Below are 25,496 nucleotides of genomic sequence, written 5' to 3' on the forward strand. Positions count from 1 at the left end.
AGGGGAAAAGGGCTGGCTGGCTGATTTATTAGCATTTTGTTCCCTTCTCTATTCTGCTCCCCTAGCAGCCCCCCCTCCCCTTGCTCCCCTCCTCCCTGAGCCCTCTAAAGAGGTTTGGATTGGAAAAGGGAGCGGGGGGCTGCCTGTTTGTGTGTCATCTGGGCGAAGGTGACCACCTGGGAAGCTGAATGTAAATATTTCTCCTCTGAGGAATGCGCCTTCATTAAACCGAAATGAATACATGGAAGCATCCAATCCCGCCGCACAATGGCAGCAGTGCCTTTACCGCTAAGGGTTCCTTCTGCCGGGGGTGGGGGGGTCCCCTCCGGGCCCCGACCCGCTGCTGAGGTCAGCACATTTTGCAGCTGCGGCATCGCCATTTTCTCCCGGAGAAAGAAGCAGGCGGTGGTGGGGCCCCGCTCGTAACTCGCCCCCCGTGTCCCCATCACCAACAGGCGTCACTGTGCCCAGCGGCGCGTCCTGCGCTGTGGCCTCCGCGGGCCGGTGGTGGGAGGCAGTAATGTCGGCAGGGGAGGGGCGGGGGTAGCACAGCCTGCCTGTGCTGGGGAAGAGGGAGATGGGAAACAGCTTCCACATCTTCTCTTGCTTTTCCGGCTGCCCACGGAATGGGGGCGGGGGTAGGGGGGGCACAGAGGTACAAGGGGCTGGGGTAGAAGGTGTCCTCTCTGCTTTGCCGTTTGCCTTTATGCCAGCCGGTGCTGGAGGCTCTCACCACTTCTCTGCCTTCCCCTAACAAGGATGCGTCTCCACTGCAGGGAGATGAAGAACTGCTGGTGGATGTGCAAGGCAGACTGAGGTCGGTGTCACTGTACTAATAAGAACCTTTCCTCAAACAGCCAGTGACTTGTGTGTGAAGTGGAAGCGTTTCAGCTTTCCCTGAGAATGGGCTGAGATTGTTTCTCGCAATTTTTAAAGGGCTGGATCCTTGCTTGACGTGAACTTTCTCGCTGTGGTGAGACCCCAGCTTGCTGTAGGTCCAAGACCCCACCCCCAACAAAGACTGCAGAGTCTGAAGGCATCATCTCTGAAATGGGCAACTGGGCCCCTCTCTGTGCCCCCTCTTGCCCCCTTTCCCCTCAGCAGCTGTGCTGAAGTTGGATGCAACCTCAGAGATGCTGAAGGTGGGAGTAGGCCCTCTCTCCTCCTGGAAGGGGCCATGGTGGTGCTGCATGGAGGGAACTGGTTGGCTTTTCTTATGCTCAACAGATGGGTAAGTAGTTGGGTTTTAGCCTCTAGAAATGTAATCACATACATCCACACACACAGTTGGATGAAAAAACTCGTCAAACTACTTAGACACAACAGCATTTTGCAAGCACTTGGTTACTGATTTATTGTGTTGGCTATTGGTTTACAAATACTGGCTACAACACAGGTCTAATGGCCAGGAACTTAGCTCTGCTGGCTTCTTGTCTGGCTAAAGAACACTTAAAACAGCAAAGTAGATAACCTCACAGTCTGGGGGAGATCACTGTGATGGTGCAGTGAGCTTCCCCAGGTCCTGCAGCTGACAGCTTCTTCCCTCCCCACCCCAGCCATGGCAGGGGAACAGAGATGCATCAACCAAATCTTCCTGCTGCTTGCTTAGCCTATAGAATATATACAATAAGCAGTAGAGGAAAACCTGTTATGTATACATCACAGTAATTGTGCAATAAATTAAACTTCAAAGTGCTTCACTTTCCTATTTACAACACCATTAAATAGTAACTGACACAGTTTTCTCAGACTAGGAGGAAGTATTTAGTTAGTTAGCTGACAGGGTGAGAGTGCTGGGCAAGTACATCAGGAGATGGAAAATGGGCTCAGCTGGCAGCTCCTCTCTGGCAGAGATCTGGGAAGGAAGGGGGACTGGACAAGTGTGGGGGCCGGTCAAGGACTTCGGCAGGGATGCTGGGGTGAAAAAGGAGACCAGACCTGGAGGTTTAGAAGATACAAAGTGTGTAAAAAAGCAGGCAATGTGACTCCTCTACCAGACAGCTGTTTAATGCACAGGTCGAGCAGGGGTAGCTGCCATCTCAAATGCAAAGTAAAGCATTGGAGAGCTTAGCAAAGCCCTCAAAGGGTTGGAAATGATGCTGTGGGCCTCCTGGAGGCCGTCTTACTGCAGGAATGAGTTACACACCTTTTCTATTACCTCATAGTGTAATGTTTAATATAAGGCAAGAACAATTTTTTTTAGTGCCTCTATTTTTTTAGGGTACTAGAAAACTTTTCAGTTTCAGGGGATTATCGCTCTGAGTTGTCCAGCTCTGGTGGTACCATCTCATCTTCCTTGTGCTTTCCTGACTACTGATCTCACTTGCTTGAAAGCTCAGAGCAGGTGCTTGTTTGGGGAACAGACAAGCTCAAAAGAGCAGGGGATGCTGAGACCACCTGTGTTTTCAGCAGTGAAACCATAGTCACTGGATCAAGTGCCTCTGGGTTGAAGGGACCAAACCTCACCTTGTTTTGTCAATACTTGAGGGTCTTCCCAGAAGTCATCCCTCACTACACTGATGGAAAATGTCCTGTACTCCAAGGTTAAGGGGCTCACAAGGGCTCTTTTGTCTTGCCCAAGCCCCAGTGAGATGGCATTGGGAATGAGACAAAACTAAGTCAAAGGAAAATGGTGTTGGGGGGCTGCTGGGAAGATGGGGAGGGCAGGAGAGGAGAAGGGCAGGCAGGACAGTGAAGGAGCAGAGGCAAGTTAGAGCTTTCTCTTGAGCTTGCGGCTGGCCCCGCCACCCCCGCTCCGCTCCCGCTTCTCCTTGCGAACACAGAAGTACTTGGTGACCCGCTTGCGGCACTGCTCGCACCGCACGGCACAGCACCAGTGGAACTTGCAGTTGCAGCTGGACACCATCTCGGCTCTCCTTTCCTCTACCGCCAGCCCACAGTCCCCACACAGCCGCCGGCAGCTCCGCTTCTCCCACTTGCTGAGTGCCTTGCCCCTCTTCAGACACTCCCTGCCCTCAGTGCCCAGCAGCCCCAGTGTCTTGTTCTCCAGACAGTAGTCAGGAGAGTCTTCTAAATGGACCAGCTCCTTCTTGGAGATGGAGCTGAAGGTCTCGGCGATGGCACCCCGGCTGGCAGCGCTGTTCCCTGCCCCCTGCAGCAAGTCCACCTTCAGGGCTTTGTGATACCTCTCCTTGAGGTAAGTGCCCACCTCCCGAAACTCAGGCAGCTGCAGCCAGCAGGTTTGGGTGGTGCAGCTCCCTGACACGCCATGGCATTTGCAAGTCCGCTTCATGGTCCCTTTCACAGCCTACAGAATGAGGAGAGAGAGAGAGGATTCAGGAAAAAACACTGAGGGGTCATTTCTGTGTTGCAGTGCATGGAAAAACATGACTCCAAGCCTGTGAAGGGGTTTGCCATTCACCCTCCCTGCACAGTAGCCTTGCTCAGGGATGGTTGGCTTAAAGCTCGAAGATTTGCTTCTCTGAGGTATTCCCCTACTTGAACTGGGAGAAAGAGAACAACAGGGAACCAATAACAGCATAATCACTGGAGGTTTGCTACCTTAAAATGACCCCTCTTCACACCAGTACTACTTCTGTCCCTTTCTTGGCAAGGTAGTTGTTTCTGGGCATGTGCTTTTAGCCACAGCAAGTTGTGACTCTTTGCAATGAATGGCCAGAGACAATCTGGTACATGCTGTCCGGTCTGGAGGGAGAGAGGGACTCACCTTTCTACCTGCCTCATTGTTATGCAGGTTCATAGCAGCTCTGGCATCTTGTCCAGTCTCCAGGGCATCCACAAACTGCTTGGAAATGGCTTCCCCAAAGCCCACATTATCACTGCAGCCTCCCCACAACCAGCCTTGTCCCCCTAGGAAAGGAGACAAGATGTGCACTGTTAGGGAACCAGCCCTTCACCTGCCTGACTTGTGATTCTAGGGGGGAAAAAGGGTCTCAGATGCGATGGGAGGGAATGGAGGCAAATCCAGCCTTTTGCCTCACAGTAGTCCCAGATTCCCTTTCCTTGGGCTCATGCCATTTCTACTGAGGGCTGAATAGACAGTGAAGGTTATGTCCTGTGCAACAAACCCAGGGATTTCCAGGCTTCTATAGAGCAGGATTCAGAGCCTCTTTATCATGCATTAGCAGTCATACAGACTGCTACAGTCATACGTTCAGGTTTTTTAATCATCTTTCCTCAAACCCTGACTTTAACTGGTTCAGTCTAATTTGCAGGGAGACCATCTTGCTAATGTGGATTAATGAACCAGTGGGGGCACCCTGGTCAGAGGAAGCAGATGCCCCTCCACTGGGAGACCACCCAAGCCTGGCACGTATATATTGAGCAGGCCCTCTTTTTGATACACCCAGAATCCCAGGCTGATGTAGGGCACTGCAGAAGGGTCTGGTTTTCTGTTTATCATAAAGAGATGAAGGAGTCAGCACAGAACTGGGAACTGCATGGCAAGATGCAGAGGATACTTTTTCTAACTACATGGGAGCTCAGTAGCTCAGCTTGGCTGACTGGAAACGCGTCATGCGGTTTGCTGCTTCTCCTCCTAGAGAAAAATGCCAAATTCTTTATGAAGATTTGAAATCTGGAAAATTATGACCTTAACGTGTCTCGGTGGTACATCTTGGGAATTGTGGTTTAGCGGTCTTGTGTCTCTCTTCTCCCTGAAAGACCCAGCCCTTGCTTGGACTTCCCCAGAGTCTTGTGGTCCCCTTTCCCAAGGAAAGGCGGGGGTGTCTCATGGGAGGTGGGTACATGCAGCGGATGATGAAGTCCAAATCAAGAGCTGGGACCCAAGGGAGTATTGAAACCTTTCACCAACTTGGATTCAGTACAATGGCACTTAGAATTAAATCATACTGTTTTTCACAAGCCCAAAAGTTTCCTTTGCCTTCCAAACTTTTAAGTTCATAATGGAAAATGTTCATGAAAACCAGACATCTTTTGGGGAAAAGTGCAGCATGACTAACTCAGTTTTCCAGAGAAGATAAAATTTGGTGTGTCATTGTCCAAAATTCTTGCTCTGCTAGAGATGGGCTATCTCACACCTCGGACACCTAAGAAGTAGTGAATGTTTTAAAACCTAATAGCCATAAAGCAAATTACTAAATACTGGACACTCCAGAGAAGTCTGTCATAAACTGACGTGTACCAGCTGCCCAGTGCTCTTGGGTGGGGAAAGGCTTTTAAAATATTTTGATAATTTGAAATTTGACTTCTTTCCATTTAAAATAAAAGATCAAAATACAAAAGTTTTCTGTGAAAGCTGAGCAGAAAGGTGGAGCAGTGCAATCTGGCATTGCCCACCCAGGCGTGCCTAGTGTGATGGGGATGGGGTGAAGGCTGTGTGCTGCCACAGTGGTTCTCCTGGTTGTGCTCCTGTGTACCTGCCACACTGACAAATGCTGGTGGGGTCTGTGGGTGCCATAATTCTGCTGTGGGGCCATCCTGATCCTGCACACCTTGGGAGCCTGGAGGTCTCTGATCAGTGCTGGTCTAACCAGATCTGCCATTTAGATGTACTGCGTCAGGTCTTCCTGTACAATACAGTCATTAGCTCCAGTGGCTTAGTCAGAGTTATTCTTGATTTGAACCAGGGAAACAGCAACCCTTTTCTAATTTCCTGCTCATTTAGAAAATAATGGAAAACACCAAGTGCTAGGTCTCAGCTGGTGTCAGTTGGAGGTGGCCCCATTATCTTCCTCAGAGCTACTTTGGTTTGAGCCAGGCAAAGCTTTGCTCTGGGCATTATTTCCAGGTGCTGGGACTGGGAGGAGGAACTGTTTCTGCGGGCCTTAGTGAAGGAGAAGAGCTTTCTGCTGCTGCCTGGGGTGTGAGAGAGGGGTGGCAGCTTGTCTCTCCTTACCCAGCTGTCCGTTGCGGGAGTCATCACAGCCACAGTTGTCAAAGTCTCCCAGGCTGCAGTTCCGGGTCAGTGTGTACATGACGCCGGCCGAGCTGATGGCGTGGACAAACGCGGTTTCCCGGTTTGCTGTCAGGTGGGAACACAAAAAGAGCAGATGGGCTAAAGATTCCATAGCAACACCAGTGCCAGACATTGCTCTTGCCGCGTGGGAGACTGGGGAGGAGGAGATCTGCGACAGGCAGGGATCTGTGGGGTGGAGAGGAGGCCTTACGTGTCACATTGGCTTAGTTTTGGCTTGAACTGCATGAAGACAGAAGCTCCCAGGTTTGATCCAGACTGACTCATGCCATTTCCAAGGGAGCGGAGGAGTTTCACACTTGACTGTCCTTGTGGGAGCTTACCCGTGGGTATACAGCACGGGAAGCCAAATGTTCCCCATCTCACTAACACAACCCAGAGGGGAAGGGGCTCTCCCCAAGGATCAAAGAATCCATTTCCCACAGCCCCCTTGAGCCTTACCTTCTGCTGGACACTGTCTGGGGCGTGTCCATACCTACATTCAGAGTCAGTGTGGTGACCATCAGCTAACTTCTCTGAGTCTTTGGTTTTCATTTAATGCCATCAAGGTCTGGATATGAGCAGATAACCTTGACAGAAACAGCTCAGGGACCTGCTCCCAGTCCCAGAGTGTTACTTTGTGCTACAATTGCCTCCTTGAGGTCCCCCTTTGGAACCTCTGTCTGCCTCTGCCCAGGGCCCTCATCTGCTGACAGTCCCACCAGAGGCTCTCTTCCACATCCAGGTCCTCCCTGTACAGGGCAGGTGTGAGCTCAGCCCAGCAGCAAACATGGGTCTAGAGGACCAGCTATGCACTGAAACATTTCCTGTGTGACAGGACACAGTGACAATGACCACAGTCCCACACTTTGTGGTGGCACAGGTCATGGATGCTGGATTTCTGCTCAAGGAAGACTTTTCTCCTGCCTCTTAGCCACAGCATGGCCATTGATGAACACTTCCCCCCACCATTTAGCCATATTCCTCTGATTGCCACCCTATAACATCATGCTGGTTCTCCACCTCTCTGGGACATCCAGGTGAGAGGTGCTACTTGGACATGGTGTGTCCAGTGTCCCATGCCACAGGCCACAGTGGTGCATCCTTATGGGGAGCAAGTTGTGTGAGGGTTGGTGGGACACTCTGTCCTACACAAGCTGGAGCTCGGCAGATCTAGAGGCAACGCTGGTATTGGGGGTCTGCCTCATTTTGAAGTTGGATTCCCTGTGTGTGTCTGGGACCTCATGGGGAAAGATGCCTCCTGGACATCCCAAGTGGGGATGGGGAAGGAGTCTCTTGGGAAGAGAGAAGGAGCCTGTGGGCTCTACTCTGTAGTGAAGGGGTCCAAATAGCGGTATCCAATGCTTTCCTTACCACTGCGCAGCCCACCATGGCTGGAGAGCTGCAGTGCCCGCTCGGGGCAATTCCAGCGGTCCCAGGCAAACTGGAACTTGCACTCCTCAATGCCACTCTGCGCCCCGGCTGCCACGCTGCTGGAGTAGATGAGATAGGCCTAGGAGGAGAGTCACAGGGTCAGGAAGGGAGATGGTGTGGGCCCTGCTTCAGCCCACCAGCACTAAGGAGGTTAGGACAAGTTGGCCAGCGAGCAGGGACAGCCCCACAGGCAATGGGGTGGGAATGTCCCCAGGCTGCTCTCACTCAGCAGCTCTAGTTTCCACTGCAGGTAGTGCAAAGCTGGTATAGCCCCAGCTGCTTCCCACACAGCCATGGGATTGACCCAGGAGTAGTTTTCCTACCCTGCACTGCATATCGTGGGTACTGCTGCTTTGGGGTCTAGGTAGATGGAGAAGCACAGTGCAAAACACCAGGGGGAACATGGCCCCAGGAAGCTGGCATTCATCTGGAAATAACTCGCATGCCATTTTACAGAGACAAGATGTACGCAGTGGAGGAGGCCTGTGGGGCTTGGCTCCCCCGGGGAGCGGTGCTTGCCAGCAGCAGGGAATGCCTTTCCTGCTGTGCTGGATAAGACCCTGAGCCTCCCCAAGGGAGAAGGCAAAGCAGAGCTGCTGGCTGTTAGCCACATTAGGGAATGTGCCAGCCAGTCCCTGTGATGGGGAACCCTTTATCTCCCCAGCATGAGAGGAGGTAGAGCCTCCTCCTCAGAGACCAGGGAGCTCCGGGCCAGCAGGTGCCTCAGCCTGTCGCCTCCTTCACCACAGCCCCAGGGAGACAGCTGGTGCTTTGGGGCAAGGTTACTCTGCCACAGCATGGAGAGCTGTAGCAAGAGCTAGATGGGCTTGGGGAGTTCCTGGGTAGTACCAGGAATGAAAATTGGGTGAATTTTAAAACTGGTACTGGATAGGGAAAAGAAAAAGAAAAAAAGAAAAAAGCAAGCCTCTGAACAAGGGGTGCAAGGAGGAAAGGGGTCAAAAACATTTAACAAGGTCCTGGCAATTGTAGTGGTGTTCCTTGGGGAAGTATGTTTTGCAGGCTGCACAGAAAATGCCCTTCAGCTGGATGAATGTGGGTCCTGATGCTAACCTGATCATCAGGAAGGAATAGATGACAGGTGAGGTGCCCAGCTGCTGCCAATAGACGTATCTCCAGAATGTGGCCCCAAACAGCTGAAAAGGACCCTAGACCAGCTTTGTTCAGAGTTGGTATGGTGAATTGTAGCAGGTTAGTCATGAGGTCTCTTGCTGGAAACTTGGGGGTGAGGGGAGCTCTTGCCAAGGCTGGATGGAGAGAAGTGGGAAGGAGGAGCCCCCCCCTTTCTGGGTTTAGTGGAATCAGAGACAGAGATCAAAGGGATTTCTCTTACCTTGGGGCCCGTCATCAGGAAATTATTCACTGACCTGGAAGACAGAGACAGTGTCAGCAGGGAGGGGGTGATGGTGGAGGAGTCTGGGGAATGCCAGGCATCCTGGAGCTCTCCTCTTACCCTCCATAGCTTGCCTGTCTCCTGGCTGCAGGCACCTTTGATTTTTCTCCGTCTCCCCTTACTGCTTCCTCCACCTCCTCCAACCAGGCTCTAAGCCCCTCATTGCTCCTTTTACTTTCTTCCATGTGGCTGACCTTCATACCAATACCTTGGCTTGTTAGGACTGTGCTGTTCCCTCAAGTTGCTTCCCTTACCAAGTTGCTGCTCAGCTTAGCTCAGGGTAGCATTGCTTCCAATTCCAGGAGCACCTCAATTCCTCCTGCAGCCCCAGGAGATGGGCTGTGTGCCATCGTTTGCTCTCCCTGTGGGACTGCACCGAGGGTAAAAGGAGGTTCCACTTCTGCTTCTTCACAGTGTGTGTCCTGGCAGCATCCATCCCCCCAGGTCACAGTCCCTTGTTTCCTTGCAGTGGCAACTCTGGCTGCCCACACTTTCCTCTTGGTCATGTTAAGGCGATGGCTGAGCACAAACACTCCCTAACCTGCTGGGTGCTGCAGGGAGGAGTGAGGGCATGAGTGTGATGGTCCTGGCCAAAATTGAACTTTAGGCTGACATGAAAAATCTAAATGAATGGTTTCCAAAGGTGCCTATTTGTAAGTGTTCCCATGAAATATCTAACTCTGCCACTAGTCATGGAAAGCTGAAAATACCAGAGTCTGTTATGGTAATCTTAAATTGCAGCCTAGCAATTAAACCTTTAGCTCTGGGAGCCTTGTGACACCCCCCAGCCCACTACCCCTGCTTCATTCTGTACATCAGTAACTCCTCTTTCTTGTATGGAAGAAGACACGGAGGCCAGAGGGGCGGCGCAAGTGGATCAGGACCTTGCAGTGAGTGATGGGGCAAAAGCTAGAGCATGCACTGAGAGAAACTAGGTTCTTCAGCTTCCTATTGAGATAATATTCTACTTCAAATTCTGATCATCTCCCAGAGGTAGATGCCTCTCCTTTTCAGCTAGCCTTAACCCAGACCAAGTCTCTTCAGCAGAGCTGCGTGCTCAGCTCTGCACTTGGGCTGTTGGGCGGGTAGTGATGCTTGCTGCTTTTCTAGCTCCTCTTGTTCCCTGAAAATCCCAGTAGCTGGGTGGACCTTAACTGGATGCAGGGAAGACAGGCATGGGTTAGGGTTTATTTTTTTTCCTCCCTGTGTGTTTTCAAGCAAAGTTGTCTGGAGCCACAGGTATCCCTGGTAAGGGAGAAAAGCTCTGTCGTCTTGTGCTACAAATCCAGCACGGAGAGTGCGGGGGGATCCCAGGGTGGGGGGCTTGAGCACAGAAAAAAATGGCACTGCCAGCCCAAGGCAGAGGACAAAGTGTAGCTGTGCTGCAGCCCTGCCATGGGTGCAGACAGGGTATATAGCTCGGTTAAAACCTCCAAACGCTTTGTCTTTGCTATTACTCACAGTTTAGGAACAGTTGAGAGAATTAGTTTGTAAAGTCTCACTCTGACAAGTCTAACTTTATTTATTTGATGAAATGTGTCCATCTTGATGAATCTTGTGCTGGGATAGATCCCTCTGGGTCAAAACATTGAGGGAAAGGGCTGTGCTCTGGCCCTGTAAGAACAGGAGATCCCCTTCCCTTTGTTCCAGGTCTGGGATTCAGGCCCGGCTGTGCTCCAGCCCCCATGGGTACTTTAGCATGAAGTCGATGGCTGTTTTGCAGAGGAATTTTCCTTTGGGAGCCGCTTCTGCATTGTACAGCTAATTAAATATTTCCTAGGACTCGGAGAGACGGCATCTGTAGCCGAGTGATTAGAGCATCGGGTGACCTGAATCACACAGGGCCATGAACCTGGGGCTTTTCAGACTGTGTAAGCTCTGTGGGTCCCCATCCTAATGCAACTGGGTAACAGCATGAACAAGTCATTTTTCCATCTGGTTTCTCTCCTGTCCTTTGCCTTGCCCTTAAGCGCTTTGCTATGGGGACCACACTCAGGATGGCATCAGTGTGAATCTGAGCCCCCAGTAGCAGCTGTGAGAAAACTGGTAAAATGCCCCTGGGTAGGCAAGATCTAGAGAGTTGCAAGTCCTCTCGTCTTGCTTTTGTGACCAAAACAAGAGCTACATCCCATTTGCACTGCTTTCCACCTCTGCAGGAAAAGCCAAATTCACAGTCTGCAAGAAGGATTTGCTTCAAACCCTTGCTGGCCTCATCTTGGATTAGGAACATCTGAGCAGTTGCAAGGTGGCTTTAGGAGGAGGAGAGTAATCCACAAGTTCAGGGTTTACATCAAACCAGCTTGTTAGCAGGCGTCAATTGACATAACTGCATTGAAGCAGAGAATCTGTTCCTCCCAGGATAAACCTCAAGGTTCGCAAAAAGGCCAAGTTCAGGATATGCCAATTTACCATCTGCAGTTGAGCAAATGGTACAGTAGCAATTTCCCAGCAGCATATTCTAAACATTTTTATTAAGTCAGAGAGACAGAAGGCATTTTCTCTGAGCTCCCCGATCAACACACAGGCATGTTGATGAGCAGGTTTGTGGGACTTAGACAAGTAAAAGATTCATTTAGACTGGTACACTTGACCTCCCACATTTAACTCTCGCAGCTGCAAGCAGATTCAGGAGAAGGGGAGATGGGACTGTCATATGGCTAAAAGATAGCTGTTTTTTCTCTTATTTATGCTAAGAGGAAAGGAAAGATACTAATGGGGACAAAAATCTGTAAACTTTGTCTTTGCTCATATGATCTAGCTAGGAAAAATACACCTCTGCTCTGGATATAGTCTCCAGCAAGGGCAGAGAGTAATTAAGCCACTTGTTCTACAGATGTAGTGCAATATTGGCAATGCCACTACTTATCGCTGCACTGCAAATAGGAATCACTATGAAAATGAATCTATATTTGGTTTTGTCTCTATTTTATTTATTTCTACTAGTTTTTCACACAGCTGTAAAGGAAAGTGGAATGTAATCCTAAGCTAACTGGCTACCTGCATCCGCAACAGGTGTCAACCAGCCCAGTTTTCATTACTTCAGTGTCCCCAGACTGGATTGAAAACTTGTTGAAATTGTACACATGAAAGTTCACTCTTGAAATTCTTTCTCTTCTCCGAGAAAGGTAGGAACCCTGTAAGCTACCTAAACCGCTTTCCCTCCACCTTCAAACTCCAGGACAGTGTTACACAGGCAGTAGCAGAGCAGACAAACCTCAGCAGGTAGAGAGGAGTTGCACCCAGTTCCCCAGCCCCCTCCCCAGCCTGTGCAGGGCCTTGGGGTACAACTCCATGCATCTGGGTAAAAAACATATCTAAGGCAAGTGATTTTCATTCTATCCAATATTAGCCAATTATTAATATTTATAGCAGGAGCTCTCTATCATAGTTTTATTGAAGCCAAAAGGAAATAACCCTGCCAAGCAGCTGTCCCAATATATTTTTACCTATATCAAATACTAATAAGCCTTTGATAATTTCTGCTCAGTTACAACTTTAACCAATGACAGTTCCCCGCTCCTCAGTTTAATATGCCCAAGAGCCTTATCAAATCTCCCATTAAAATATTTGTTTGATACCTTATTACCCACTCATGATACTGTGCTGCTGGTCCAGCTCTTCAGAAAATTATAAAGCTGTATTTAAATCTTTATGGTCATTATTGAAAATATAGAAAATGGGTAAAATTTTGCTTTGGCTCTGAGCTTTGTTCTCAAGTAAAAACTCCCCCAAGTTATTAGAAAATAAGTGACATTGGAAACTAAAGGAAATCCTGCAGCTGAAGTGTTAAAAAACCCCAACAAACCACTTAGAAACAAACTGCTGCATTAGAGATTATTTCTGAAGGGTAGGAGATCAGGAGGCAACTCATTAACATTTGGAGGTTTACATATTTCTATTTTGTTATATTTATTTGATTTTAGTTCCTACCTTGACATTTTACTCATCTAGAAAGAGGGAGACATGCTGACCACTCAACCTAGCTGACACGGCAGAATCTAATCCGTACTCAGAGAAGAGAAGCGGTCACATATGCATTAAAAAAAAGTTATTATTGCTGATCTATATTGTCCTGTGCTCTCAATTCTCATGATTAAATCACAGGGAAAAAGAAGCTTGTTCCATTTTAAGCTGTTAGATCAGATAAAGAAGTCCTGCAAAAATTGCAAGGAGGATTATTGTATGATTCCTTTCTTTTTTTCTCCTCAAGAGTTAAGGGACAGGGTCTGTAACACAATCATTTTGAATAAAGTTCACAATTGCCCTTTCAGAAAATCATGCCTATGAGCAACACGCAAACAGAAGCAGGGCTATCTTGATCTATAAACCTTTTTAATAGATAAAAACTTCTGAAAGGCAGACAAGGAATTTAGACATCCAACTTCCAATCAAAACATTTGGAATTTCTGTATTTAACTCTGCTTTGCACCCTGAAACTTCTCCCCTTCAAACTTTTTCTTAAAAACACTGATTTTTTTTTCTCCCCCTCTTTTAATATATTCTAAACCTTTTTAAATTGAGGAAAGGAATATATATATAGAGAGAGAGGGAGAGCAGCAGAAGAAATAAATTCAGGGTGAGTTCTTGCATAGCCTCTCTGCATAACATATCTCCATTCTGGAACAAGGGGAATATATTTCTCTTGTTCGCTACTGTATGATATTTAGACATCTACAAACTATTGCACATTCTTTTAATGAAGGGAGGAGGAAATCTCTGACACTTTCCCCTTAGCCTAGCAGGAACGAGTCCCCCTTTATTCCAGTTTCTCTTTCTGTAATTTTGTTTTCTCCATCCATGGTAATAACCCTAGAGATCTGCTATGGGAAGGCAGGGGATTTTACTAATTGAGCAGGAAAAGACTTTCCCTGCTGTTAGAGAAGTCTGTAACCCACTGAGCAGTTTCTCCAGGACATCACAGAAATGGAGAATAATGTTTGGGTACTCAGTAAAAATCATATATGAAAAAAAAAATACCTGCAGAGCCAGGTCATTTGAGTCTATCTCCATTTCAGCATGGGATAGATACACGCTGCAAGGAATTATATGAAATTGCATGCAAATGTAATCTCTTTTGGTTCACCCTTATAAAATATTTCTGGAAATAAGCATAGAACCACATAGCAAGAAGCCCAAAGGAGCTGATCTCAGGTTTCTGCATGGGGAGACTGTTCTGACGGAACTCCGGTGGTTGGGAATCAAGCTGTATCAATCTCTGTACCAAAAACTTCTGCCCAGGAAATCCTAATAGATGAATTCAAGATGTGTAATTCGACCCTGTGCCTGCCAAGGAGCCTGGGTCTCACGCTGCTCATCCAGAGTGATGCTCCTGTAGATCTAACTCACCCCTGCTAACTCTGAGCTCTTAATCAGGGACTGTCCTCTTTGGGGAGCACGGGAGAAGCTCCACTTGATTTGATTAAGATAAGAGACAAGTGGACTGTCAGTCCTTGGTAAAACAGAAATCCCAAGGTCTCCCATTGGGTTATCTTCCTAGCTGGAAGCGAGGGGCTAGATCTTGCACTCTATTTTATCCCAGCTCAGGATTTGGCCCATAGAATTACTGCTGGGAGGCAAGGGGGAAGAAGGGGACGTTTATCTGCCCAAATCTAACTTCTCTGCCAATGAATGTGTTGGGTCTTAGTTAAATATCTGTTCCCATTAAAGAACAGAACTGAGCTAAGTGGAAAAGAAGAGAGTATAGGAAGGCAAAGAGGAATTTCCTGAAGGTGTCCAGGAAAAGCACCTGCCTGTGACACAGACTAAGATGCTCTCAATACTCACCAGGCACAGCAGGATTGGAAGAAGGGAGTGAGGAAGAAGATGCCCAGATAAGGGTCCATGTGAAATATAAAATCCAAATAAAGAGGGAGAGAGGAGATCCTAAAAAAAAAAAAAAAAACCCTTGGGTACCACCACCACCAGAGGAAAGAGGGAAAAAAAAAAAAAAAGAAAAAAAAAAAGACAACAAAATTAGGGAAGGGATGGAGTTACTTTCCACCCGGCGCTCCTGGTGTGATGAAGAGGCGTATGCCCCCTGAATCCCAACTTCTGTGAAGGGTAACCAATCCCAAAGTAAGAGCTAAAGGGGGTTGGTGAAATGGAGCCGCAGAACTTCCTAAGAAGAGATTATCTACTTAATTAAAGATTTTTTTTTCCTAAGTCCTTCAGCCAATCAGGACTCAAGTGCCAGAGAGAGATTGAACTGATGAAAAGAACACCCCAGGTTCCTCGAAGACAAATGCACCACGAAAGGGATAAGAGGGAGGGAAAAGGGGAAAACAAAAAAAAAAAGAGAGAGACAGAGAGAAAGAAAAAAGAGAGAGAGGGATAAAGAAAGAGACAGCAAATCCCTTAAAATAATCACTAGATTCAGTCTCTACCAGTGCTGACCTGCATCTCCATCCCCCACAGAGGCAACTGAAAGGGCTGCTTTCGGTGTGCTCTTGCCTCCTCCTGCCTTGGGGAGATTGCTGGGGCTGGGATGTGCTGGGTGCTCTGGGACTGGGGGCTTGAGTTTGGGCTGACCGTGTCTGGTTTTTGGAGGTCATGCAGCATGATTCAGAAAGAAGGCTGGGAAACACATATATGAACATCATCTCTGCCTCAGTCTCCCCCAGGAGGTCAAGGGGAATTGGGGCCAGTTCCTAATTCCACCTGTTCCTCCCTCATCATGGTGACCTATTCCTTCTTCCCACCTCCTGTTTGAAACATGTCACACTCACCCTGGGAGAAAGGCCTCTGACTAAACCTTCCCTTGCCCCCTTAATTATTTGCTTTTAGGGTTTCAGTCAAAGTCTGTGAGAGGGGGTCTTTGACTGGGGACAATCAGTGTTCTCTCAGTGAGGGCCAAGAGCTACTGGAGCTACTTGGAAATGCATCCATCCTGTCCTTCCTGGCCATGCAGAGCATTCCAGTTATGATCATGCTGCCCATCCTGAAGACCCCCAGGCCAGCAGGACCAACTCACCACCCTATCCCAAAGCCACAGAAGCATCTTCTCCACATGTAGAGAAGTGGAGAAGTTTATGTGCTGTGGACATAAATGGGCTAAAATGTGGGCTGAGACCAGTAAAACTCATTTCACCAGGAGTACAGCTGCTAGGCAGGACTGGGCCAGGGCAGGTTTTAGAGGGGAGTGAAACACCATGGCTGGGCCATCAGGCAGGTCTGGCTGGAGGCTGAGCTTTGCTTGGAGCTACCTCAGGCAGATGAAATGTCCCTCCTGGGTTACACAGTCATGGGGAGTGAAACTTGCCTGTCAGGGAGACTTGCTCTCAGCTGGACTTCGGCCATGCCGTGACTAGCTCTGCGCAGGCCAGGGAGCTCCTGCCAAGCATGAGCAAGGCACAGCATGCAGGGCACTGCTGTCAAAACTCTGCCCTTGTACCCAGCGCTGCCCACCCTGTGCACCAGGGCCTCTTGTCCTGGGGGTGGTGGCTGGGCAGTTTGCAAACACCTAGGTGAGGAGAAAACACAGCCGCCAGCAGATGATCCCAGGGCCAGCCCTGCCTCCCGGCTGCATCCTATTACAGCAAGGCTGATGGTATTTGCACTAATTAAAGACCCAGCTCCTGGAGCCCTGAGCATTTTAAAAACCCATGTGTATACTGAGAAAAAGCTTGAAAATTTATCTAGTAGAAGATAAAACCCCAGAAACCAAAAGGTGAGGGAAATAAGCCCTTCATTTAAAACCAAACCAATTTATTATATTGAAATGGAATTTTGATGTGGTGGTGTTTAGCACAGTTCAATGGTGTTGGTGTCCTAATTCAAGTACTGAGGGTGGCTGTCCTCTCCCTGCCAGAAAAGGGGGAGAGCCGAAGGGCTGACCTCTCTGCAGGGACTCAGCCCCACCGGGACAGCGCTGGGGGGATGCAGGGGATGCTGCCCCCCTGCACTTGGCATTTATTTCTGATGGCAAGAAAAAGATTTTTCAGTTGTTTCCTCTAAGTGTCCAAATATCTGTTTCAGGATTCTTAAACCAGAGTTTTCTCATTTCTCCAGTCCAGCAGCAACAGCATTTTGAAACAATCCTGCAACACTTCTGACATGTCTTGACCAACTGAAAAGGAAGGACTCCATTGGGGTGAGCTATTTTTATTTACTCCAAGACAAATTAAGTAAGGATATTGCAAAAATGTGGAAAAAAATAATTGTAGGTGGATCAAAAATAAAGAGGAGGATTTTTAAAAAAATTTTATTAGCTGTTACATGAGGCAGTCAGGCCCTCCTCCAAGCTCACAGAAGCATCAGCAGCACCAAGGACTTTGGAGCCAGCAGCCTTCCCAGTCAACTCCTAATTTCAATTAAATGCAGTAGTCACTTTCCTGGAAACAAGCATGTTTTTCAAACCAAAGAGGCTGGAGGCAAAGCCTGAAACAACTGTCCCAAACATGTTTCAAAGCACTTAATTACAGCTTTCAAAGGCTGTTTAATAGACTCTATGAGGTATTCTCTAAAGAAATGGGATGCAAAATTGTTGTATAATGTTCCCCAAATTTTGTTATTGTTACTGACAAAAGCTCTAAAATGGGCCCAGAGAGCATTAGAATACATTTTATGGCCAGAGGGACTGGTGTATTATCTCATCTGATGCATTGGTCAATACAGACCTCTACTGACCTTTGCATTGAGTGCTGTAATATGTGTTTGACTATTTGCTCATCTCCCAGAATGACAGACAAGGTTTGAGGACAACCAGAGATTTATTCCAGTTTGCCAAAAAAACCCCAAAACACAACAACAACAATCAAATCATTATAAGATGACTAGGTCTAATTTCCAGAGTACAAAGAAGAATTAAACTGTCTTTAAAGACCATGTACAAATAATCACAGAAAGACTGAAAAATAAAGCCTCTTGCTTCCTTCCACCAATGCAACTGGTGGCTATGAAAAATGAATTTAAGAAGTGGGGGTAAAAATTCCAAGCATGACTCACAGATATCTCAAAAATTTCTTGGTGTCAATGGAAAGTGCCCAAAGGACAGAATATTTTAAAACGAAATGACCATTAAAAAGGCCAAGAAGGCACTAGAGGTCTCTTATTTTGAAAGATAAGCAAAAGGTATGAGAACAAAATGAAAAGAAATTAACCTTCTCTAGGGGACACACAATATTCAACCCTGAAAGAGCTGAAAAAGTCTCAGGAAGGTCTGACTTCCCAGAGCAGTAAGCAGGCTTTGACTGACTTGACTGCAGCTTTGTCTTTTGCCCCAGCTAAATATGATTTCAATAGCATCTCATGCCTGTGAAAACATCCCCGGTGTGCCAAGAAAGTGTTAGTGTTGTTTGCAGTCCCACACGGAGCATGCCCTGTGCTATTCTGCTCCTACAGTTAAGTGGTTTCAAAAGCAAAGCAAGACAAAAGCCGGGGATATTTAGTAGCTTTTATTGGAACAATTGAAACACAATGGAAGAAGCAAACCTGTTTTTTGAGCATTTGGCTCTGACAAGGCAGGAAAGGTGCTGATATGCCCAGAAACCTGTCTGTTTGTTGGGTTGTTTTTTTTTTAGCTACATCAATCTGAGATTGTGCCATTGAAGATGGTATTGACATACCAGAACACGCAAACGGCTGCGTGACCTCTTCACTGTAAGCTTAACTTTGTAACCTTTTTGTTCCATAACGCTGTGCTCTGCGTGGGTGACGCAAGCTGAGCAGCCTCCCGTAAGGTCTGCTTGTGCTTTACCAATATCCAATGTTATCCTTGTATTTGCAGGTTCTCCTTACGGTTCGTGCAGGGACAGGTCAGGGGAGCCTTGCCCACTGCAGTGAACTGTGTGACTGGATACATCCACCACACATCTCCTAGGAAGATCTTCTGGCAAAACATGGGGAAAGGCAGGAAGGTCAGGTGCTCAGTTTGCTCTTCAGTTGCTGGAGGAAAGTTTAAGGTGTGTGCAAGAAACCAGGAGAATTATTTTATATTAAAAGGGAGAGAAGTGTTGCAATGGCTAGAGAGGGTCTGCTCAGGATTCAAGACATGGACATTTACAAAACAGCCAGTTTCAAGAGAAACCCAGTGATCTCTTAGGAAATGTCCTCTCTAGCCACAGTACTTAGAAGTTGGCTGTGCCCTGAAGAAAGTGAGCTGAGAGTATTTCAAAAGGCCTGGTTCTTCCTTAGCCTGGGCTACAATGACTCCTTTATCACATATTCTCTATTACAGTACTAGAGGATATTCCCAAGTGGCAGCGACTTGCTCAGGCACGTGCAGTGTGGCCAAAAGAAGTATTTCTTTTGAGAGTCCAGAAAGCAAGTATGGGTCCAGGGTGTCTTTTGCCAGCACCCCCTGACCAGGTTTTGAGAGAGAAAGGGACAGAAGTGCTTTGAGGTGGGGTACCTGGGGCTGAAAATCAAAGTGAGGAGGTGGTGTGCCATTAAAGGACAAGCAGGATCAGCTTGGAGAAAAAGGACTGTGAGGATGGCAGGGAAATTACATATCACACTCCAAGAAGGTGTAATTAGGATGAGCAGGACCAAGCGAGTCAAAGCACATTCCTGGCTGCCTGGCAGGAGGTGAGATAACCCTGGAGGTGAAAGGGACTGTGCTGACCTCCCAGGTCTAGCAACATATCCTTGCCACTTGCCAGCCACACCTTGCTCCTGTCCCCATGCACCTCAAAGGAAAGCCAGATTCCCATGCAAAGCAGCAGATACAGTGCCACCCAGTACAGCCCTTTGGGGACCAAAAGCCCAGGCCACATGCTGCTGCTCATCCTGGACATGGCCACCATCCTGCAGAGACTTGCTTGGGCCACCACAGACAAACTCAGGGCATCAATGTAGGTTGGCTTTGCAAAAGGACCCTCTCTTTAGCACCCATGAGGGTCTGCCTCTCAAGGGGGAAACGTGGTTTGAAGATGAAAATGTGGCACATAAAGGCTTGGGGCATAGAAAAACCCAAACAAAACCAAGCCAAAACCCAACCCAAACCAAAAAAAGGCAGAGATGCACTGGCCAGAAGGACAGTAGCTGGAGGAAGAAAGGGCTATGAGCTTGAGAGGTATGTGGAGCTCAGTGAGCTAGAAGATGAGGCAGGTAAAGCAGGAAGGTGGCTCAGCAACACGGTGTAAGTAATTGCTAGCTTGGATCTTTGGCAGACCTGAGGAAACAAAGAAAAAAATCTAGATGAGAACTGCTTAAATGGGTCAGGTGTTGCACCAGAGACATATACTTCGTTTGCCTTTCAGGGTCCCTGTGCTTCCCTCAATATTATTACTATCAGGAATATTTGGGAACAAAACTGCATGGCAAACTGAACAAAATCAAGCCCTTTTATTATGAACACTGCCCAGTGACACACTTAGGTCTTTTTTAGCTGAAACGGTCTGTGAGCTGTGCAGGAGCTGTAAATAGCTCCAGCTGACTTACAACTGGATACCCTTCACCCAAGCAGTTTTTCTCAGCTCTAGTGAAGAGAGACTGATCGGTTTGGAATCCTTTTTGTAAGGCAGTCAGGAGGAGGTTTAGGTGAGGGTTTTATGCAATCCTGTGATCTTTTTCCTCTCTGATTTGCTACGCGGCCTAATGACCGTGCAGCGGCGTGCGCGGCTCCGGCTGGCCGGGCGGGCTGGGCGGCCGGGGCCCGCTCGCCGCCCGGCAGCCGGCAGGTGGTGCTCCCGGCTTGGCCTGCGGCCCGGCAGCCGCCGCGCCGCCGCCAACGGCAGCACCCTCGGATTTCAGGCGTGCAGGGAAACGCTCCTGTGCCGGGCAGTGCCATGTCCAGCGCAGACAACAGACTCTGCAGGGAATCACGGAACCACAGACTGATCTGTGTTCGAAGGGGCCTGATATATCATATAGTCCTAATCCCCCTGCCATGGGCAGGGACACCCTCCACTAGCCCGGGTTGCCCAAAGCCCCATCCAACCTGGCCTTGGACACTGCCAGGGAGGGGGCAGCCACAGCTTCTCCGGGCAGCCTGTGCCAGGGCCTCACCACTATCACTATCACTACGTTCCCTGATAAAGAGTCGCTCTCCATCTCTCCTGTAGGCCTCTTTAGGTACTGGAAGGCTGCAGTAAGGTCTCTGCGGAGCCTGTTGTTCTCCAGGCTGAACAAGTCCAACTGTCTCAGTCTGACCTCATCGGAGATGTGCTCCAGCCCTCTGCTCATCTTCATGTGCTCCTCTGGACTCGCTCTAACAGCTCAATAACTTTCTTGTATTGAGGTCCCCAGAGCTGGATGCTGTAAAAATGCGCAGATCCAGATGTTAAAAATCTCTTCCCTTTCTTCCTCCTCCAGAGCAAGCACCTTTAGGCCTTAGCATGGGCCAAGACCAAACATAATCATGAATAGTTCAGTGTTCACAGCAGTGGTGAGGAGCTGCTGCTCCTGAGTGGAGGGCCAGTCGCACCCTGAAGTGAGCTCTCTGCTGTGGTGCAGCCACCGCTTGTGCTGTGGCACACTTCCCCATGGGTCAGCTGCAGCCACAGCCAATGAATCTCCTACTGTCACCTGGTTTTAGCTGAGGAAGGATCAGGTGCTCACCATCCCTCAGGAGGGAGATGGCTTTAAAGCCACCAGAGGTAGGTGCAGAAGAACTGAATCCACACTTTTTCACAGCTGTACCCCCTAACAGGTCCTAAGACAAATCCCAAGGTCGGGGACCTGCAAATCTGGCTCAGCTGTCTGCCCTAAAACAGCAGTAAAAACTGCACTGGCATAAGTCCAGTGAGGTCCTTCCTCTTCGCCTAGGGATGATTAACGTGACTAACCCTCGGCATTTACCCTGAATGAGTCAGGCCTGCAAAATCATGAGACCGGCTTGAAAATAATACACAGTGGGAGTTATTTGTGTCCAACCCTTTAAGGTACTCTTGGGGCTTGTTTCCTCTCGAATTGGCAGGACTGGGAACATGCTGTTCTCTTGCACGAAAGGCAAGCTGGGAGTCTTGGGCTGTGGAGGATTGGGCTTTCCGATGAACATCAAATGTCAAAAAGCTTGGCATAATCACAAGGGGTAGCAAGGCTGAGAAGGCATGTTGGACCTCTCTGCCTTGCCATAAACTCACCGAGTGCAGGTCCTGGCTCTTTGCCTATGAGATCTCATGTGGTCAATGTTCATCCATTAAAACACTGGATCCTTTTTGCTCTGTCCTTGGCCAAGAACTTCTCTTGGCCTTCAATGCCTTACATGTTGCTACTCTTCACTTTGGGAGTGGCTACATTTCAGTGGTGAGCATCAGATCAGCCCACAGGGTGCTGTGGCTCTCAGAGAGCTGTAAGGAAAGCTTAATTGTTTCCCAATAAAACCCAGGGCTTAGGATCTGGCTCTAGCTCTAGTGTTCTCCAGTGTCATCTGCACTCTCTGAGACCATCTCTTCTGCCAAAATAGTCAGTCAGTCCCAATAAATGGTGATGATGAGGAGCTTGGAGGCTGAGTCAGACAGCCAAGATGAAGAAACAACTCCAAGATGGTCAGGATAAACTGGCACCACAAAATCTATCATCAGTCCTTTGCAAATGCCATTGCTGACAGAGCCAGAATCCCGCCTCCTGCCAGAACCTCAAGCATGAGGCACTTTCATGGATGGTTGTTGGAAAAATGTTGTGGACACACTGTTGTTGGACAACCCTGACCTCTTTTATAAATGTCTCAAGAAATAGGCTGCTATATAAATAATAAAGCTGCACTTTTGTTGGCGTGTTGGGAACAAGCCCCTTGGCTTTTGTACTGTCGGCCTGGATGAGGTTTCACCGCTGATGAGGGCCACCACAAAGAGATGCTTTATTGAAGCAGAACACTCTCTGAAGAAGGTGTTTCTTTTCCTGTCTAAAGGGACCAGACATTTTGGGTACAGGCTAGAAGCGTAATCTGTAGCCTGATCAAGCTTTTCCACTGAGCCCTCAAAAATAAAGACACAGAGAATGAAGGGAAGAGAAAATTGGCTAGAAATAATAACCCTTTTCTGAGTGCCTCTGTTGAAGCACAGCTAGGAAAGAGGGCTTCATGCTGGTCAGGTGCTGCTGAGGGGAATCAATGCATGACAGCAAACTGTTCTGGCCAGTTACATTCAATTGTCACAACTGATAGCAGTCAAGCTTGCTTTGCATGAATGTTTTTAAAAGCCATCCTTATTTTATCTCCATCACTGCAGCATCCCAGGACATTTTCCTCTGCAACCTCTCAGTACACTTACAAAGTGTCAGTCATTGACTAGAGGCTGGTAACTGAGGCATGGCACAATGACTTGCCCAGATTTAGGCAGCAGGATGGTGTATGAACACCAGAGCATAACTTACTATTAGAGAAGGGAACGGGAGGCTGAGGGTACCCCTACAACACGTTGGTGCTGAGAAGGAGGGTACCCTACTGAAGAAGATACAAGAACATCTTGTCCTGTCTCCTCACTAGAGATTGCTGGGGTCTGAGACCCCAATACACTGTGATGGCCTCAGGATCCTGTATAAAGTCAGCTCTTCACAAACATCAGAGTTTATATGGGGACCTGATCTTGGAATGCAAATCAACAGCAATGTTTGCACTGTTTTTACATGAACACATTCAAAGTAGGAATGAGCCCTGTGTTTAGAGGACAAAATATTAATTGCCACACCAAGAAGAAGAAAGCAAAAAACCCCAACCTCCACCACATTAGAGGAAACTAACATTCATATTAACCCATCACTGGACAATATTTTCTGGACTGATGCACTTCGGTAGTTTCGTCCTTAACCATGGCCACTGTGAGGATGTGCTAACCCCCCGGCTTTCTGCTGGCAGATCTCACCTCAGTACCTGTTTGGAGGCAGAGTCCCACCCTTCCTCTCCTCAGTTTTTAGCAATAGTGGTAGCATCATTCAGACATCATGCCATCAGGGTAAGCAAAGAAGAATACATAACTAATAGTGGCACTGATGGCACCAACTGTGGGTGCATTTCCCCTGCAGTTCCCTCTCTGACTCAGGGATGGCAATGCTGCTTCAGCTGTTGCTTCAGCTAATCATGCACACTGTGCATTCTGTGAAGGGCTTTTTTTATTAGTACCACAGGGTGTGCTGATAGATGATTGCATATGACAGAAGTCGTTCTTACAGCCACGGTCTGCCTGCTGTTTCTAAGTCTAAAGCCTTGCATGCAGCTGCTGGAACAGCCCTTACCCGCCCATGGTTTGTAACCAGAGAAAGAACAAAATGTCCTCAGGAATTAAGTGTGGCTTGCTTCTGGGAGGCTTTTTATTGTGAGTATTTACAGACTTTATCAGTCATTGGTAGATGGTGATGCCAAGAGGAGATAACAGATCCTGCTCTGGACACAGGGGCTTCAAATTCCAGCTCAGCCTTTAACCATAGCTAAATTATTCTTCTTTCATATGCCCCAGTTTCCCTCCCCAGTCCAGCACTTACTTAGACTGCAAGCTTTTGGAAACAGTGGGTATCCACCAGCATGGGTTTGTGCAGGATCCAGCACAATGGAGACCTTGATCTTGACAGCAGTCTTCACTCATTATCTTAATAGAAGAATCAAAGACTTTATATGAATTAGCTTACCAGAACAATCCTTTGGCCATATTGAATCCAGGTCACATGTGTGATAAGAGGTGACAGAGGGAAGTGTGTGTCTATATGAAACCACTTTCTGGGTTTGGAGTGACAGAAGATGTAATGTTAGGGTCATGAATGGAGGTAACTGCCCTCCACGTGGCAGCACTGCGCCTCAGATACAGTGTATTCGCATCTCCACTGCCGGCTAGAAGCTTTCTTCTGTGTGGGGAAAAAGAAGTCTCAGCTCCTGGTCTTGGATCCCAAAGTGCTCTTTTGTGGTGCTTTTCTGCAGAGAGCAAGGCTAATAGTGCACTGGTACCAGCGAACGAACCTGTACCTTCATTACAAAGGGATACCCTTGACCCGTCTGAAGAGGGAGCAAAAACCAAAGGTTTGAGGAGACTGGGTCCTCCAGTCCCTTTTCCATTTTCAACCACCCACGGGAAGCACTACTGGAGGCAGGAGGTATCATAAGGGAAACTCCCTTCTGGCTAAAAGAAGCCTGAAAGAGCCTGAAAAATTTTAAACCTAAATAATATGACTACTAATATTGTTCCACCTGTCATTAAGAGAGTGAACTTTCCATCTTGCACAGCAGAAGAGTGGACCCCACTGTGAACCTCACCTCCAAAGGTTTGTCTTCCAGCTTTGCTGGGCTGCAAGGAGCAGATCTGTGTGCTGTCTCTAACAGAGCCTATTTCATTGGCTTACTACCTCTCTTGATCAAGACATCAGACAGTCACACAAAAGACCTGATATTTTTCACGGTGCCTCCCCAGACCAGTCTTCTGTCTGCTGTATCATCCTCTGCCTCAGCTTAGCAGACCCACATCAACACTGTGCAGGATCTTTCTGGTGACACTAGGCATCCTGAAGCAACAGTGAACCTCTGTTCCTCATCTGCCAGCCAGTTTCTAATCTGAGCCTTGCTATTTTTATCCAGTTAGGATTTCTTCACTCCCTTAATAAATATATAATGTGGCACTCTATCAAATGCCTGGCCAAAGGCAGAGAAGTTTGCAATCATTTCTGGCCATACCGGACCAGAAAACAACTGACTAATCAAATGGCATCTTGTTTGCTAAGCTGACTCCAATAGCAAAGTGTCCTTTCAGAGAAAGGATCTGGATATCAGGACTTTGTCAGCATTACCACCAAACTGGGGGGGCTATATCTCCCCCCCCTTCTCTCCCAAAGAAACTGCATTAATGATGTAGTAGAGGAGAATTCAGCAGCATCCTACGATGCCCCCATGTTCCC

At 48.0% G+C, this 25,496-nt stretch overlaps 1 protein-coding gene across 1 annotated transcript; it reads right to left on the reverse strand.

Annotated features, from left to right (window-relative positions):
* Positions 1–2,710: 2,710 nt before the first annotated feature.
* On the reverse strand, positions 2,711–20,870 carry WNT8B (Wnt family member 8B; the record flags this gene model as incomplete). The annotated part of the gene is made up of 8 exons (XM_084264610.1): positions 2,711–3,268; positions 3,689–3,831; positions 5,840–5,965; positions 7,271–7,409; positions 8,682–8,764; positions 18,477–18,623; positions 20,282–20,450; positions 20,688–20,870. The coding sequence occupies 8 exons, from the start codon at positions 20,868–20,870 to the stop codon at positions 2,711–2,713; spliced, it is 1,548 nt and encodes a 515-aa protein (XP_084120736.1).
* Between the last annotated feature and the right edge of the window lie 4,626 nt (positions 20,871–25,496).

The sequence above is a fragment of the Gallinula chloropus genome (assembly GCF_964237585.1).
Source record: "Gallinula chloropus genome assembly, chromosome: 5".
Taxonomy (NCBI): Eukaryota; Metazoa; Chordata; class Aves; order Gruiformes; family Rallidae; genus Gallinula; species Gallinula chloropus.